Below are 19,542 nucleotides of genomic sequence, written 5' to 3' on the forward strand. Positions count from 1 at the left end.
TCCTCCAACGTCGCGACCCGCTCTCCCACTGCATCTACATCACGCCTCATCTCCCTCAGGTCCGACGCTAGCTGGGAACGTAGTTCAGTAATGTCCTCCTTAATCGCCGTGAAAAGTTCTAGCATACAGGCTTTGGTGGCTGGTGCGTCAAGGTCGGCGCGGGGATTTGTCACTGACCGGTGACGTTGACGGCTGAGTGCCTTTCTGGGCGCTTTCTTCTGGCAGCCTTTCCTTTTTGGGCCTATTCGACGCCATGTTGCAGTCTTCAGATGAGAGCTAGCGCGAGGTGACTCTAGTTCCTTCCCCGTGTCCACACAGTGTATCCCAGCGCTACACTTCACGCGCCAATACCAGTCAACCTGGGGTGTAATCAACTGTTGGGGCCCACACTTCGACGTCACACAGGGCCGATGCGGGGGGGGGGAGGCGGCTCCAAAGTGCAGGCTGCCTCGCAATCGGCGCGGGATCAGGCCGCAACGCTAGGCCTTACCTCTCCCACCTTAGACCTGGTCAGCGAGGTGCCACGTATGTCTCCAGCCCCAGGCAATGTGCGATCGCCCTGGGTCCCGTGGGCCTCACCTCTCCCCCGCCTCGTCCGGCGACGCTCTCCTGTAGTCCCCGCGCAGAACCAGCGTTCAGAGCTCCTGAGTGCCCTGTGCGCTACCGGTGTCCCAACTGGAAGGCCCCCGGGCCCAGATCCTGTGAAGCTCAGGCGCCGTCCGCCTGGATCCTGTAGGCCTCACCCCTCCCCCGCCTCGTCCAGCGATGTTCTTTGGCAATCCCCACGCAGGCCCCGCGGTCAAAATTCTTGGGTGCCCTGCGCACTACCGGGTCCCCAGCTGGAAGGTCCCCGGGCCCAGACCCCGTGGAGTTCAGGCGCTGTCTGCCGAATCGCGGACCCAGAAAGGGGAGGGGGGTCGTCCCACCAGCCGGCTTTGCGCTGCCGGGCTGGAGCCACGCTTCCGTAGGGCCGCGGGGGAGGGCCGCCGATTACCTCCAGGCGCTCCGCCGTACGTGCGCGATGCTCAGCTGCCCTCGCTGTCTCCCGTAGACACCGGCCGGGGTGGAAGGTCCAATTCTTTAGTCCCTGGCACTGGAGATTGGGCGCCCCGTCCGGCGCGCTACTGCTACGCAACCTCGGGTATGCGCGGGTCGCACAGGCCGCACCTCCCCGCGGCTCCAGGAATTGCTGTCGGGTCCGGAGAACTGCGCCGCCTGGGCCTCCGAGGTGCCTCCGGGCCTCGACACACCATCCGGACCGAAGATGGGCACCTTGCGGGGAGCTAATCAATGCTCTAATGGGAACGGCGCCGGAGGGACCGAAAAGCGCGTCCTACTCCGCCGCCATCTTGGCCACGCCCCCTAACAGGGTGTTTTATATAAAAATCTAGGCTTGTCAGTCTTTTGGGCACAAGTTTCAAATATCCGCAATATCACATGAAAATGGTCGAATATTTTCACAAGTGTACGTTGTTTTTTGAGTAACTTCCCTGACTGCATTCATTTACATTAAACTTGCATTTGCAGACAGTTGTCCTCATATATGCCAACAACATTAATTTTGATAATTTTCAACAAAGTGTGTGTATTTTGTATAATTTGGATGTTTCAGGATGTGCATCTGGTGTGTTTGTATTAGCATGTGCATTCGGTGTGTCCGGTCTCCATCCTGTGTGTACAACCAGCATGTCTTTGTATTGGTCTCCTATATGTTTTTTTATGGCGATTATAGTAGGCGAATCCAGTGAGCACATCCGGAAATTTCAAATGAGGCCACGTCCACTTGAAAAGTGAACAAGCATTTGCAAGGCAATAGGTCTCGCAGTTGTTAGAGTTTGAGCTATTGGCATTGTAAATGGCAATGCCTTTTATTTATGTGTTGGTTTTTAAAACATAAATGAAAGGCATTGTCATTCACAATGCCAATCGCTTAAACTCTCGCAAATGCGAGACCTATTGCATTGCAAATGCTTGTTTCTAACGTAGTTATTGAAAATTCAGATAGACTTAGCTACTACTAGCTAATATAGGCACTGGAAATGGAGACACATATACAGAGACTGCGCTGGCTATGACCATTACTATCAATCTATATAAGTAGAATCCTCGCAGTAAAGGACAGATTTGCGCACTGGATTTGTGCAGTGCTTTAACTAACATAGCCTTTCACACAAAGACCTCAACCATATGCTTGTGTTATTATATATTCTCCATGTTCTTTGATTTAACAGCAACAACACAAAACATAGAGAATTCGAGTTTTCTTAAGCATTCTGTGAGCGCCGGATGAAAAATTATAACAGATCTTACTAGCACACTTGCCTTGTGGTCTTGGAATAAAACCAAATAAACGGTGTGTATATATACTTATGGGTATCTACCTTCATAACTGACTAATGAGGGTGTTGCACATTTGGTGCTAGAATATTCACCGCATAAAACCCATTATAATAACATCTTTGCAGGCGCAGAAACCAGCACAAGTACGGCGATGTAAATCTTTAATAAATATTAGGCGAATATTCACCTTTCAATAAGAAGGATGAATGGTGTGGTTCACCCTGGCACGGTAACCTCACAAATGATAATGCAGTAGATCTTAATAGAATATCCAAAAGAGAGGGTTATCCCTATTTGTGTCTCTCTATTGCCTATAACATAAAATAGGTATAATTGAACCCGTCTAGATAGGAGAAATTCTTGCTTGATACAGAGGATCTATCAGAATTGGGGCACCAGCCAAAGAGCAGCATCCTGAGTGATCCCCTTATATTGCATCTGATTGTAAGTTGGAATAGTGCTTTTCAGAGTATAATTCATATCTCCGCTTGGGACAAATGCACAAACGCACTAGTCGAGCACTGAGTGCATCTGCACTGACATGTTGACACCTCTACGTTTGATCCGAAAACACAGCATGGCATGCGTGCTAGCGGGAGTATTTTTGCACATATCTATACTTGTTCACCATTCTCACTTCATCCTGGTGGCAGTGGTGGCTTTAAAATTATAATGCGCCTTTTACAAATTCAGTAAAGAAACTCTTGCATCCCACGTCCCCCCCTTGTTATTAGGTTTCGCCTGGCGTAGCACTGGGCAGCAGTGCTCGCGCAGGCGAAATCTTATGTTTACCAATACGGGGCTTTGTCCTGCCTCTCTCTTCCATTGGCTAGCTCCATAAATGGTGGCTAGCAATTTGAAGAGAGATCTGTCCGTAATTGTCGGACCAGATTTGTGGGCCTTCTGGACATTTTTTTGCATCCTGCCTCTTTTAGAACGTCATTGCGGCGGTGGGCGGTGGTTTATTTAAATTATTTTTTTAGGTCTGTTTTGGTCATTTCTCCGAAGATGGCGGCAGAGCAGTAGCCTTAATGGCGTGGTCCGCTTTAACACCCGACACAATGGCCAATTCAAAGACCCCAGGAAGGCGATACTCCTTGGTTCGGGCCCTGAGAAATCTACCCCGCAGCTGTTTAGAGGAATCGCTGCGGGGCGTAGAACTGCTGGTACATCTCGCCCTGTGACCGAACCATCACCCGCATCACCTGCAGCAGCTTCCCCTCATGGGTCGAAGCGTACGCTACGGGTTAGCCTGCCCCCTTCACAACCTATCGTTAACTACGCTGCATCTACAGCGCCTCGAGCCATAGCTGCCGCAAAAGGAAACAGCACGACGTGAAAAGGCTGACCCCGCATCTGCTCGCCTCGAGATCACCAAGATAACAAAAGAAGGTATTGTGCGCTTGCCTGGAGCTCCGTACTGTGCGTCTTGAACTGCCCGCATTTCCCTGACTCCGGTGTACGCCTCGTACTCGGCCCCGTAAACAAACCGCCCTCACAGCGTACAAGAGAGCCGTATGCCTCCCCCAGCTGTCACCAAGATTCAGGGCTGTGCGCATCGTATTGCAGCCCCCACCCTGAAGCGTGCGCTGAGGACTGTGCGCTTGTAAGGCCGGTACGGTTCGCCTGGTTTGGAATGACCTGTACGTCTCTTTCCCATTAACTGTAATGTACGCCGCTCACGCGAGATGCGTGAGGTTTAGGGGGGCACTCAGATTAAAGCGGAACGAAGCGCACGGGAGCATTGGCAGGCACTGTACCTTATCAAAACTGGGCAGAAGGCCCCAAGCATTGCATGTTAAAGAACTGTGGCAACTTGAAAGTCTACCCTGCATTTAACAAGTAACTGGAACAATTTATAAACATGCAAAGACTGTATTTAAAAGCCTGCTTAAAATATATATAAAGGAGATATATTTTTACACAACCTACAGTCTAGTGTCATTGTGTGGTGGGTTGGTGGTTGTTGTGTGTGATACTGCAAATGTTTAACCATATGTGCTCCAGAAATTAGCCTAGACTGCTTGCGCCACACTACCTAGAGGGTAAGCAAGGGTTATTTCTGTGAGTAATCCTTTGCCCTGACTTTGAGGAGAGGGTCCCTGCTTGTCGCCAGTGCTGCACTGCACCAACCAGAGACCCATAAGTGTTCCATAATAAAGCTACCAAAGTCTTACAATGACCCCCGTCCCTTATCCAACAGGCAAGGGTTATTATGGCTAAGTAGTAAAAACCTATTTCAAGCATGGAAGCCCTGAAATGTTGTTTTGAATGCCAAATTTGACATATCCAAAGCAAGACCTTGAATTGTGTGTATTTATGAGAAATCCAGAGTCTTCATATTGACTGTTGTGTATGACAACACGATTATTTATATTAAAAATTATCTGGAGGGGTTGGGTGATTTCGTCCGTTTATGTATTTCAAAGTATGGGATCACTTATCCCACTTCTGCCAAATTCATTGCTAATTTAGGTAGTCTACCTTGCTCAGGGAGAAGTAGAATTCAATTGACAGATTGTGCAGGAAAATATTTTTTTAAAGAAGCACATGATGGCCTGAAAGAGAATTAAAACGTTATGGAGAGAATTTTGTCTTATTTCCAAATGTTGTTATTAGCTTAACAAGAGGCACCAATCAAGGACATAAGGTACTATGAAATTACATCATAGCCCTAAAGTGTGCATAAATGACTGAGGGAACCGCTTTGCAGTTATTGTGTAGAACATACATAATTGTTGTTATATCTAAAAAAATGACAGTAAAAGGGAATGAGTGCTTACGAAACATAAACATATTCAAACAACACTTTAATAGTCTCTGACCCCATTGGGAAGCAGAATGGTGAAATCGTAGACATAAAATGTGACACCAGTTTCCAAAACTATATCACTGAAAGGTATGACAGCAATGTGGAAAGAGAAGATTTCTTAAATAAGTTTGGTTCAGAGACGCTTAAAAGGCTTCTCAGCTGTTTCGTCCTGTGTAAGCTACAAGGTTTTCTGAACAAGCATTACCTGTTGCTTCACTGACAACAGGACGGGCTCAAGCATTTCAGGATTTTTGTAACTGTCTCCTCCTTGCTGTAGGCACGCTCACTTCTGGAAACACCAGCAAACATTTTGGCTACCAGTCTCACAATCTCCTTGCTCGGGGATTTCTCATGTAAAGCAGTCAAACTGGGTGCCAAAGTCCATAGCATCACTCTCATAACTCTCTGTGCTCCACATTTATATTCAGAATGCTGTACACAGTCTTCGTCATTAGGATTCAAATTTGAGGAAAGGAAAGCCTCCACCTGTTTAATTAACACCCCAGGTCTGCCAACAGCAAGCGAACCTGTCAATTTCAGATTAAATGCCTCTTCATTTTCCAGGCCTCCAAGCCTGTCCTCCAGCTGAATTAATAATACTAGAGCACTCTGCTGAAATTCAACAGGTTTGCTGTTGACATCCCGTTGTTGAGTGTGAAAGTCCTCCATAACAAACGATCTTGCTCCGCTTTCTGCAGTGCCTCTTTAGTCATGAGAATACTTGATGATATGAATTTGAGTGCAATTCCATAGCATTAATCTTGAATTAAAAATGATCAAATTTTTTGCAGTCTATCAATGGATGTTGTGATAGTCGTTTTCCCCTATAAATAATTCTACCAAAAAGTCACCTTTCCTTAGGTCTCTCGACATCTTCACCTCTGGAGATTGTGGAAGAGACACAAGGGGGTGCTGTGCTTGCTTCCCTGCCCCATGGCTGTGCTTGCTTCCCTGCCCCCTGGCTGTGCTTGCTTCCCTGCCCCCTGGCTGTGCTTTCTTCCCTGCACCCTGGCTTTGCTTGCTTAAAAGGCCCCCTGGCTGTGCTTGCTTCCCTGCCCCCTGGCTGTGCTTGCTTCCCTGCCCCCTCGCTGTGCTTGCTTCCCTGCCCCCTCGCTGTGCTTGTCTCCTAGGTGTGTGTGTGTGGCTCTGGGTGTGTGGGTGTGTGTGGCTCTGGGTGGCTCTGGGTGTGTGGGTGTGTGGGTGTGTGTGGCTCTGGTTGTGTGGGTGTGTGTGGCTCTGGGTGTGTGGGTGTGTGTGGCTCTGGGTGTGTGGGTGTGTGTGTGTCTCTGTGTGTGTGGGTGGCTCTGGGTGTGTGGGTGTGTGTGGCTCTGGGTGGGTGTGTATGGCTCTGTGTGTGTGTGTGTGTGGCTCTGGGTGTGTGGGTGTGTGTGGCTCTGGGTGTGTGGGTGTGTGTAGCTGTTGATGTGTGTGTGGCTCTGGGTGTGTGTGTGTGTGTGTGTGGCTCTGGGTGTGTGTGTGTGTGTGTGTGTGTGTGTGGCTCTGGGTGTGTGTGTGGCTCTGGCTGTGTGTGTGTGTGTGTGTGGCTCTGGGTGTGTGTGTGTGTGATTCTGGGTGTGTGTGTGTGTGTGGCTCTGAGTGTGTGTGTGTGTCTCTGGGTGTGTGTGTGTGTGAGATAGTAATTGCTGTCTGCTGAGCTCGTCCAGTAGGGTACAATAGGTCTTACAATTGCGAGAGATTAAGCTGTTGGCAATGTAAATTAAAATGCCATTTATTTATCTGTTTTCAAAACCAACACATAAATAAAAAATTTGTCATTTACAATGCCAATAGCTCTAACTTTTGCAAAGGTGAAACCTTTGCTTTGTAAACGCTTGTTTCTCTTTATGTTCTCTTTTTTTTCTCTCTTCTTTTTCTCTTTTTCAAATAAAACGTTTTACCTTTTCTCTTTTCTGAGATTAGAGTTTGGTTCAATCAAAATTATTTGAATAATTTTTGAATGAGCTATTGAGACATATTATTTAAATATCACAGTTACCACTCTATGAAAAGGTCCTGAAGAAGGTGCTCAACATAAGGCTCATTACACTGAAACACGCGTCGACCTAGTTGTATGCCCTCAGCCCACGACACCGTCAGTCGGCGATGGCCTTCATTCCCTTGTGGAGGGTGGTTTTGGCGGTGTGTGTGTCCTTTGTGAGGGAAAGGATGAGCTGGGTGTCGTCACCGTAGGAGATGATGTTGAGGTCGTGATGGCGGGCCACTTGTGCGAGGGGGGCCATGTAGACATTGAACAGCGTTGGGCTGAGGGATGAGCCCTGGGGGACGCAGCAGATGATGTCGGTGGCTTCGGATCGGAAGGGTGGGAGGCGGACGCTCTGGGTTCTGCCGGAGAGGAAGGACCACAAGACCATAAACAACAAAAATACTCAATACTGTTACTTTAAGATTTTAGTTTTAGCTTAGTTAAGTTCAGTTCTTAATATGCACCACTTTGTGTCAATCTACCTTATGATGCGTTGCACTTCCACGACAAGCAATGTCGCAGCGAGGGAAATGCGGCAAAGTTCAGGTGCAAAGAAATAAAGACGTGAAGGTCTTCCAGATGCGGCACGCTTCTCTGGGGATGCGAGAAGTTCTCGGTTCAATGCATGGACTGCAGCGGCGACACCCTTGTTCAGAAGTGCTATGGCAACAGCAACAGCTTCAGCTGCGACACTCTTCTCCCTCGTTTGCGTGAAGCTTTCGCACGATGCGACAACTACAGCGGCGACACCCTTGTTGAGAAATGTGATGGCAGCAGCTCAGAAGGCAGCGTGCTTCTCGGGGATGCGAGGTGCTTTCCTCGATGCGGTTCAATGCGACAGTTCCAGCGGCAACACCCTTGTTCAGAAGTGCGACGGCAGCATCAGCAGCGGCGACACACTTCGGTTTAGTTGAGTCGCGCTTCCAGCTCCTTGCGACACGCAGTCCCTCAGAAGGCCCAAGACAGCAGCAGGCACTTCCACAAGGACCCTGGGGAGCTGGGGGTTGAAGTCTGTTGTCCCTGAGACTTTAGCAGGAGGCAAGCTCTTTTCCAAGCCCTTGGAGATCCTTCACAAGTTGAAAGCAAAGCACACAAAGTTCCTTTCTCCTTCCTTTGGCAGTAAGTCAACCTCTGCAGGCCAATCCTCTAAGCAGCACTTCAGCTTGGGAATAGTCTCTCCTCAGTTTCTTCAGGTTCCTCTCCTCAGTAAAGGTTTCTTCTTGTACTCCAAAAGTGATCTAATTTCATGGGATCAGGGTCCCAATATTTATACCCCAAAATCCTTTGTTCTCTGAGGGGGAGGAGCCTTTGTCCATTCCAAACGAGTTCTGAAGCACTCTGTTTACCAGACTTCTCCTTTCCTTTCACAGTGCAGGGCAGAATCATCAGACGCCCCACAGGAGGTGGAGCCAGCATTGTGGAAGGCAAGTACAGCCCTCGAACACTTGGGTGACAGGACTCCTTCTTTTCTTTCAGTGTGCAGGGCAGAGACATCAGCCGCTCACCAGGAGGTGGAGCCAGCATTGTGGAAGGCAGTCACAGCCCTATTCAAGGTTCAGGTGTAACTCCTCCCTCCCATCTAGATGCAGATCTCTCTGTTCACCACTGGGCTGACTCATCCTGTCTCTTGGAATCCCCCAGCCCTGTCACAAAACCAGACAAAGGAATACACAACCTAGCAGAGGCAGGCTTTGGATAGTTAGACAAGAAAATGCCTACTTTCTAAAAGTGGTGTTTTCAAACACTGAATGTTAAAACCAACTTCACTAAAAGATGTATTTTAATATTTTGAGTTCAGGCATACTAAACTCAAATTTCTACCATGTTCTCTGAGTCAGTTAGGATTATAAGAATGTAATAATCTAACTGCCCATTCTAGCCTATTGAATAGGTAGCCTTGCAATAGTGAAATAACGAAAATTGCTGTAATTCACTATTAGGACATGCCACACACATCAGGGCTTGTCCTACCTTATACTTACAATGCACCCTGCCCTTGGGCCTACCATAGGGGTGTCTGATATGAAGAAAAGGGAAGGTTTAGGGACTGGCAATTGGGTGCCCTTGCCCAGTCAGCATGACAGTACCAGACTGCACGCAGGCTCTGCAATGGCAGACCTTAGACACATTTTACAAGGCTGCGTCTGTGGGTGGCACAACCAGTGCTGCAAGCCCACCAGCAGCATTTGGATTTACATGCCCTGGGCACCCTCAGTGCACTGTACTAGGGTCTGACAAGTAAAACAAATAGCAAAACATGGAACCATTGATTAATACATCCATTTACAATAGGGAGCACTTGCACTGTGGCACTGGACAGCTGTGGCACAGTGCCCAAAGCATCTAACACCAGCAAAACTACATGAGGCAACAGCAAAAATGGAAGGGAGACCCACGCCAATGGTGCCAGGTCTAACAAAGACTGTATGATTTTAAAAAAAACAAAAAAAACCTTTTCACCTCTTAGTATCACAAATGAAAACAAGTAATACTCTTTAGAAAAATCAATAAATATATTTCCTAAATATATTGATTATGTTGAATATATAATGTCTTAAAATGTTTTACAAATATATTTGCATAGCCCAATGGAGTAGATTGAGCCCATATGTTAAAGAAACAGAGGTCAAGTGGGAGGTTTTGTACAACAGTATGTTTGCTGTGGTCGTCGCCCCTTTTCTCCCATACCTAATTGATCCCTAGAGGGGGTTCCCTTTTTCAGGAATGTTCAAGTTTTTTGTTAACCCTGGGATTTTGATCAATTCATATTGAATTGGATTGTTTGATTGACCCAAAACACTAGAGTGGCAATAAACTTAGTTTTTTCTTTTCTTTATTTGTCTCTATATTGCACTGGATATTTTGACCGAATCCAATACTCTTGTGAGGACAAACCCAGATTAGCCTTTTAGGCCTAAAAGTGATTTCTATCATCAGCCTGTTTTTGGCCCGGCGATAGGCTTTTGACCACTCTCTCCTTCAGTCCCATTTAGTTTAGCTAAAGATTTGTGAACACGTTAGTCACTTCATTCCAAGAACGTCTAGGATGGAGGGACTCAAAACATTTGGTTTCTCAGATGAGGACTTTTCTGCCCTGATAGGACAGGCACTATCTAGTGATAGTACAACAATAATATCGAATGGAGATAATAGTGAATGGAACAACCTTTTGAACATAAGGGAAAAACTAAAAAGATGGAATCACATGCTCATTTTATCCTGGAATATTTGAGAGCTAGTGTGATTGCATCAGGTCTTAGAGTACGTAATGTACCAGCCTTATTTATCGAGATGTGCAAGTTCCTGGAGCGGTGGTCGCATATTGCAAACCGCTGCTCCAGGGACTGGATAATCTTAATTATTCGGACCGCCAAGGAAGTGATGACAGTGCTTAGCAAAGGGATAATTGAACTGGGGGAAAGCTAAAAACAAATACGGCACTTGAGGAAGCGAAAGCGATATTAGAGAGAATGAGTAGTGAGATGAACAAATTTGAAGAGCATTTGATAAGTAAAAAGACAGAAGAACTCATAAAGGACATACAGTGGTACACTCAAGAAAGAGTGTACCCTTACCTCAGTACTAAGTACTATCAGGACTGGAACCAGAGCACACATTATCAAAACTACAGTAGAAATAGCAGGAGGAATGTTACCACCTTCACTGACACATACTATACAGATTCAGATGGTGACAACTCCAACACATCTGAAGGAGCTCAATATAACTGCAGAGCAAATAGAGGATGACAAGGGAACCAACAATTCTATCAGGGCCAAACCCTTTTTTTTTAGAGGGGTCAGAACAGGAGGAGGAACAGACAATGGGTGCAGGACAGAGGAGAACAACAACAGATGACCCCACAAAATCAACAACCCTACCAAAAAAACAGAAATCAGCAATACTGGAAAACCTAGAGTCAAATGCCACACTACCACAGATGATACTTTACCCATATTTAGTTTGTCATCAGTGGCACTAACTAGAGATGAGATCGCATCACTAGGAAGAGGACAGTCTTTTGTGCCGAGTACTAAAAGTAACATTTACACGCTTCATCACGACATCTTTTCCTTTTTTTGCAAGGTAAGATTTAAAATATTCTTCATGCCCCATCCTGTAGAAATCCATGAAATTAACCAATCCGAATGTAAACCACCATCACCTTTTACATCTACATTGGAGATGGTGGGACCAGAGGTTAGTATTTTTGAAAAGACAGTCCTAAATGAAGTACAACATATTACAAAACACCTCCCTTATAATCAATACAATTTGTCATCTAGGGAAATCTAGCTCTCAGTAACTTTAAAACCAGTAAAGAAATAGGGCCTGATTCACAGAACTAACTTAAGACAAAATCCTATACTTACTACTTTTGGTATTCACAGAATTTAGGATTTTGTCTAAAGTTTGTCTTAAGTTTGTCTTAAGACAAACTTAAGACAAAATCCTAACTTCTGTGAATACCAAAAGTAGTACGTTTAGGATTTTGTCTTAAGTTAGTTCTGTGAATCTGCCCCATAGTCACCAAGTCGCGATAAGGGAGGGGGCATAGTAGTGATGAACAAAACTAACTATAACAATAAAATCAATGACCTGCTAGCCATCCAGGAGCATTACAAGAAAACACACCCCAGGGAGCTGGGTAAGTTGAACAACAACATCCAACAAATAACCAAGAGGGCCTTGGAGGAAGGACATATTTGCCAGCAAGAGTATGTCTATGTGAGAAAACCATGCCCGGTAGTACCAGCTTTTTATGGAATTCTGAAAACCCACAAAAGTACTACCGATCCCCCTTATGACCAATTAATTCTAAAATAGGAGCAGGCACAAAGCCCTTCTCTAAATACGTGGATACGTATCTCTGCCCATTAACAAAGAACTATGAATCTTATATCAGAGGGACGGGGATATGATTGATAAGATTGAAAACATGCCCTTTGACCCTGATCATGAAGTCCTAGTAATGCGTGACATTGAGGCTTTGTACACCAACATTCCTATATGTCAAGCATTACAATCCCTCGCATCTCTCCTCGCTAGAACTCCTGGCGACAGGCAAGATGCCTTTATCCTGGAATGTTTGCAAGTAGTTGTTGTAAGGTTAATTCCTCTCTTCTTTTTTTACATCAATGCTCTGCCTTCTGTTCAGCTTGCATGACCAGAGAATGCTGTATGATGTCATGGAATGTTGGTGTGTGGACTTGTATAGAGCGTCAGTTGGAGATGTGAGGCTGAGCAGAAGGAGGATGCTCCTGGTGGGGCTAGTGTGGAATGTGATGACTGCATAGAATGTTGGGTGCATGAGGTTAGGCATTTGGTGTCAGCAGGCTGAGCAGTAAATATATACTGCTCCTGGTTGGACATACTTTATAGCCTATTTACCATCTTGGCTCTATCTAAGCTTCCTGTATCTTAACTACCAATAAATATATACCTGGAACCTACAACCTGACTTCCTGAAGATTCTTACTTTGCAACAGTAGTCCTGTTGAATAACTTTTATTAATTTGATGGACTTACATACCAGCAGAATAAAGGCACAAGCATGGGGGCTTCTTGTGCCCCAAGCTTAGCGAATATTTACATGGGAGAGTACGAGCTCAAGCACATCTTTAATGAGGCAGCAGCATTCTTTGAAAACGTTAAAACGTGGAAACGTTTTATAGACAATATCTTTTTCATTTGGCGTGGTGGTACCACAACGCTACAGGAATGCATTGCATGGCTTAATGCCAGTGATGTAAATCTCAAATTTACTGCCAATTTCAGCACCTCAGAAGTGGAATTCTTAGATATACTCCTTTCTGATTCTAAAGGTATGTTACAGGTTAGTTTTTTTAGTAAACCAACAGCTAAAAATACTATCCTCCAACATCCTAGTTTTCACCCTTCAAGCCAAAAAGATTCCAGCCCTTTTGGCGAGTTTCTGCGTGTTCGCAGAAACTGTACCAACATCAAAGAATTTAACAAGCCTGGTGACCTTCTGAGAAAACGTCTCCTACATCGAGGGTACCCACATCGATTAGCCATGACTGCCTTTAAACGGGCTAAATATTACAACAGGGATGCGCTGTTACAGGGCACCACCCGAGAACCTAATGATCAAATTGTATGTGTAGTTAACCATTCCCGATTGAGTAAAAAAATCAAGAATATTTTTAACAAAAACTAGACGATACTGAACGTACATGAAAATGAAGAACATATGAGACTCCCTAGAGTAGCATACAGAAGAAATCGTAACCTCATAGACATGCTAGTGCATACCAGAAACAGGACTGAGAATAAAAATGATCCAGTTTTGGGAAACCACAAATGTGGCTCATGATACGCTTGTGAGATAGCCATGGTGACAGACTGTTGGCTGTACAATGGCAAAAATGGCAAACTTAAGGATGTGACAAATTGTAGAAGCTAGAACATCATTTACATGTTATTGTGCCCATGTCCACTGGGATACATCGGAGAGAAAGGTAGGGAATTTCGTGTAATATACAACAAATATAAGTCTGCAATTCACACAAGCAGAATGACAGCCCCTATTTAACAACACTGCCATGACAAAAACCACTCAGATACAGATCTGAGATGGGTCATTTTGGAGAAAGTAAGATCAAAAGCTGGATCATCGATGGAACAGATCCGTAAACAAAGGGATCTTTTGGATCTTTACTTTGAATACGGCGAAGGAAGGGCATAATAAAGAAATTGTTTGGAATATCACACAGAAATACTACTGTCTTACATGAGTAGTAATTACATCGAGGGGTGCACAGGCCTCTAGGCAGCCCCAGTCACCTCTGCAAATGTCCTAGTGTGGGGTAAACAGCCCCCTTACCTCTGCAGTATGCAGCGGGGGGGACCACTGGCATCTGCTCCCCCCTATCCTAGTGAAGAAGATTAGCAAGGCCGGTGGGTGCACACCACTGCCCCAGCCTTGTAATGTCTTTCAGACCTGGAGGCCAGCCACTTCCTTAAGGCCAGCACCGGGGCGGGGAAACACCTGCAGCAGGCTCACCATGCAGTCAAGGTTGGTTCGCTTGTGAAGTCCATTCTCTGTAAGGCCAGACATGCTACGAAGATGGACCACCATGGAATCTGAGCTTGGGGATAGAATAGTCAGGCCGCAGTGCCTCAACCCAGGCCAGCAGTCACCATTTTGCCTCTAAGCTCGTCTCTCGCCTCCCGAAGATGTCGCTCAGGGGATCAGATTTCCACGTCAGCTGGGGTCTGTAGTCTCCCTTTTATTGTTTCCCAGTAGCCTCTGTGCTTGCAGGGAGGGCGCTTAATGATGATAATGAAGTTGTGGAGACAGAGAGACTCGAAAACGCGTCTCAACAGTCTGCCATCTTGGCCTTGCCCCATAACATAACTTTTAAAGGAGGAGTGTCTGCACTTATAAAAGTTCCCAACAAATCAGTGTGATCTTGTGAAGAACTAGTGACCTCGCAACGTCTCCTTTGGATCTCTAGGTGTCAGATCTGGGAGGATGGAAACAATGTCCATCATGGCCAGTTCTCTGATCCATGTCTTCCTCCAACCTATGCCTTCTCTGTAACTCTGGGCGGAGTTCGCAGAGTTGCACTACGTGGAACTCCGCGAAGTGCAAAAAACCTCTGCCGTACTATGCGGAGCTCCGCAAGCGGCGGAGTACAATAGAAAAATGTAGTTCGCAATGATTGCACAATGCCGGATGATTATCCACACTGTGCAATCATTGCAAACGGCACCAAGCACAGTGCAAGCGGTCCCTGCTTTCCTTTTCTGACGCTCAAGTAGATTTTTACTCGAGCGACAGCTTTCTCAACGCGAACGGGCAGTTTCTCATTGCGAGCTGTCACAAGCATACGCGACCACTCGCAATGAGAAACCTGACCCCCACACCCCCTGACGTTGAGAAATCTCGCCGGGATGTTGATTTTCCACACTCGCCAACTTGATGTTGATGATCGCAAACGAGGAAAAATCTCACTGGGGGGTTTATTTTCCTCACAAGCGATCGCCAACTTGATGTTGACGAACGCGAGCGTGCAAAATAAGTGAGTGCAGAAAATTCCGCGAGCGGAGCAGAGTTCACCGCCCAGGAAAACTTCTCTGGACAATAAACTTTAAACAAGATATCTCAAAATGGAGAACCCAGTGCAGTAACAAGCTAACTAGACTATTGAGGTAATCTAAATTTTATGGTCAAGTTGTGTTCCCTAGCGAGTACCCCACCGACTCCATGTACGAGTTAAAGTGCATGTAACTTCCCTCCTGTGTCAGCTATGAAGACGCAAATACATTTGCGTCCAACGTTAACATGTCCTCTTTCAGACCCACCATGAATGGGTCGAATGGTCCGTTCCTAAGTATGCTATGCCAACGTCTTTTTGTAGTGTACTCCTACGTTTTTCAGCTCTGGCTGAAGTAGGCCCTGAATCTCTGCCACCGAGCCTCTTTTCTGGCTTCTGACTCCGAGAAATCTCTGCCCAGGAAGCCCCTGTACTCGTGAACTCTGACTTACTTTCAGCGCGGCCCCTCGCGCTCGGCTCAGCCTGCTGCCTGCCAAGATTGACTATAACCTTCGAGTTATCTGTTTCCCTCCCCGAAAATACATTCCAGCCTGCTAGCTTCAGTAAACATCCTTCCTCAGCTACAGGGCTAAAGGGCCGACCTGTCTCTGTGCAAGTAATTCATAGCTTCGTTGCCATGCTTCCATGGAAGGCCCCATGCCCCCACGTTTCTCATACAGACACTCAGGCGCTTATACACGCACTCACAGCAAGTATAGAATAGCTTCTGCTCTAGAGACCTTTCCGCCCAGATAGCTTAGTTCCTAAACATCAGATATCAGATATGATAGAAGCCCAAGTTGATCTGACATGCCAGACTTTTGTCTCTTTCCGTCAGTGTAAATGTCAAGTCCCCTGCACCCCTCCAATTACACGTCATGCAGCTGCGTGCGCATCCAAGCTTCCGATTTCTGCTGACATTGCCACTTTTTCTGTTAGTGCCACCCCTTTGTGACACCTATCAGTGACGTTTCCAGAACACACCTCTAGTTCACGCCTCTTGATTACGCACATGTACCACGTGTATATTGTTATCTTGTCTTCTCTCAGCTGTTACGCCTTCTATACTGTTTTAAATGGTGTACAATAAGTATATAAGCTATGTACTGTTAATAAAATGTTAGCGCGCTCATCTATCCCTTCTGACACCCTGTGTGGTGGTCAGAACATGATATCTTGGCCATGACCATTCCTTTTTAAGGAATAAAACCCTTAGAACTCTAACACCACGGACTCTGTCTTTTTTCACCCGATCTGAGTTATTATTGATTAAGTACTTACCTGCATAGAAATTAAGAGAGTAAATTAATTATTTACGTCACTATGAAAATCAGAAATATAATATAAGACCTGCAACGCTGCTCAAAGCTGCCAGCTTACTGAAAGCCATTACCTGCCTTCCTGTCTCTCACATTGCTGCTAAGCTCAGCGACCCACAACATGATCATTGCACCTTGGTGGTCTTTATGCATGACATGGAAGAACATCCCACATGCTATCGAAACAAAGACAACACCCTTAAAACCACACACCCTACATGGTGCAGCGTACTACCCATGTCCACAAGCTCTTCAGCGCCCCACTTAGGGGTAGTAAGCCCTCTATCAGTGATACTCAAAGTACAAGTACAATGCGGGTGCCGCAATCGACCTAAAGAGGTACGTTCCTCCGGTTAACGACAGCACTGGTTGCTGTTTACTCGACTCAGCACTAATATTAAAACATGTTAAATAAACAGGCAAGCATTAATTTAAAGGCTAATTGCAGTTAAAGGAAGGAAGCAAGTAGTCTGTCCTGCTCTGCTTAACTTAAGTAACACCTTCATCTATAAAAATATCTTGCAGCAAACATGTAAAAGTATGATAAAATCTCTTCAAAATTGAAAAGGTGCCTTTAATGAACATGCAGCATTGTTTTCCTCAGTAAAACCTAGGAGTCATTATTGATTACCAACTTTACGTGCAAGAGTATGTCAGGGCTACATGTGGTAAATGCGTCGGCATTCTTAAGCTGCTGAGAAGAATGTTCAAAAATATTCCTACAGCCCGGCGAAAAACCATAGTCCAGATCCTCATAACAAGTAGACTGGACTGTGGCAATGCATTATTTGTAGGGATGGAAGACTATCTTTTTACTAGATTGCAGTTTATCCAAAATGTAGCAGCCAAGCTAATATGTAAGACGGACAGGTTTGGCTCTGCTTCAGAATGCTTAGCCTCGTTGCACTGACTGCCTATGCATAAGTGATCTAACTTGAGATTCTACAGTCCAGGGTGGAATATTATAAACTCTCTCGGGACTTGAGATCTCGTAATATGGTTCTAGCGAAAACCAATCATATTACGTAAGTTAGATCGGTGGCTGATCTTTCTCGTCCTTAGCCACTGTTCAGTGCAATTCCTTACCTTTGGACATTCGTCTCATTGAGAAATATACCAGATTTAGAAAGGAGTTGAAAACCTAACTTGTTCAGGTGTTATGGGCTGTATGAGGGCACGTCTAAGGTGTATTATCTTAGTGGTTAGTTGAAGCACCTACTTAGCGCCGAGTTATCCCTTTGGGGATAAGTGTTGCACTTTAGAAATAAAATAAATAAATCAAATTATCTCAGTGCATTGAGAAGTATTTTTTTTAAAGTGATAGATTTCAAATATGAATTTAGAAACATTCATACCTCCCCTCCTCCCTGGCACCAATCCCATAGTGGACTAAGAGGACATGTAAATTATTATGTTCTCTATCTCAAGGCAGGGGTTGCTATTATACATGAACAACATTATTAAATCAAACAGAGGAAACGTTTTTGTTCAGCGCATATCCTGAATCCAGAATTTTGACATCCTATTTTATTATAGTGAAGAAAAAGGAGGGAAAGTGAAATAAAACTAGGATCACAACATTTGGTCAAGTGGGGAAGCTGGGATTGGCTCAGGTCTTCTTGTTCTACATTGCACAATTCAGTTCAGCAACTGAATGTGTGTGCTTCGCTTTCACTACACCCACCTTACCACCATAACTCGCCCAAAACAATCCGTTCTAACAACCATCACCCTGCTGGCATTAGTGTGATCCTCGGTCACACCAGCCACCAAACTATTTGGCCCCTGGAAAAGTGTTTGCAGGTGCCAATGCCCTATATAAATGTTGCAATGCAGTACACTATATCTGCTCATTAATCATACAATGAGGCTGTGCCCAGTATGCTGGTGCAGCATGTGCTACTTGCACAGTTCACTGAAACAACTACGTGTAACCTAACCTTTTACTAAGCAACTGACCAGAGATGAAAATAATAGTCAGAGAATACTGCATGTACACACACTTTCTAACTCCCACCACTGATTAAATACTTCCTCATGCTCAAAAAACTGAAACGTCATCAATGGTTTAGAGGTTCGAAATGCAGGAAACATTTCCATGTAAACGTATGTGTTACGTGGATAAGTAGGCCATGCAAAACCATCCCATCACTTTCCTGCAAGACTCAACTTGTGACCGCATTTTTCCCACTTGTATAAGTGCGTTCAGAACTAATGTGATAGTGGTGGCATTAGTAATAATGACATATGCCCATGAAATTAATTTACCAATTAGCTACTTTCAAAGAGGCCGCCCAATGACCAGGGCGCCATTTTTGGGCGTATATGCAATGATAAGCTACATATGCAAATGACCTGATGCTTACCTTTCGGCATTTTCCGTAAGTAGCTAAAGACAGTGCTCCGATCAATCAGGCTCTTTGCTCTGAAGAAGTGCATGCTGGGAGGAAATGCCCCCGTTCTGGTGGCCTCATTCATCTCTTCCATCTTCAGGCGCATGAGCTTCTGGTTGGCAAGGTCCTCTTGTGCATCTAGTACAATGTTGTGACCTGTATGAATGAAGAGCTCCTTTTGGACCAGGGAACTGCGGTCACTTGGCAATGGTCTGGGGTGACTGAAAGAGGCCAAACACAGGAGAAGCCACGCCAAAGGCCAGGAACAGTGGAGGTCCATGATCCTCACTTTACTTGAATGGGGGACAAAACACACAACTAATCAACATACATTGAAATGAAAAGGAAAACATTATCCACAAAAATAAAACCCCTTTACAACACATTAGAGTGAAATGGATTCCTAGTGTTTGGAATACTCATTTATCCCCACCCAGGCTGAAATCATCTGCACCCAGCTGCCAGTTGGCATTATGTCACTGAACTTAGGGGCATATTATCAAGAACAGTGATAAAATTATCGCTGCATTAGCGGCAGGAAACTGCCACTAAAGCAGTGATAATGGGCTTGATAATATGTCCTTGTGAATTCCCATAGCAGCCCAGGTTCTGGTGTTAACCTTAAAATGTC

The 19,542-nt window shown here is 45.3% G+C and overlaps 1 protein-coding gene across 1 annotated transcript in view; it reads right to left on the reverse strand.

The window, feature by feature from the left end:
• LOC147733975 (adenosine deaminase 2-like) overlaps positions 1-19,206 on the reverse strand; it is a 316,988-nt gene extending 297,782 nt beyond the window's left edge. The window contains exon 1 of the mRNA XM_086953604.1: positions 18,885-19,206. Coding sequence (XP_086809730.1) covers positions 18,885-19,191 — 307 coding nt within the window. The 5' untranslated portion in view covers positions 19,192-19,206. The remainder of the gene's footprint in view (positions 1-18,884) is intronic.
• Between the last annotated feature and the right edge of the window lie 336 nt (positions 19,207-19,542).

The sequence above is a fragment of the Lissotriton vulgaris genome, chromosome 1_2, assembly GCF_964263255.1.
Source record: "Lissotriton vulgaris chromosome 1_2, aLisVul1.2, whole genome shotgun sequence".
Classification (NCBI taxonomy): domain Eukaryota; kingdom Metazoa; phylum Chordata; class Amphibia; order Caudata; family Salamandridae; genus Lissotriton; species Lissotriton vulgaris.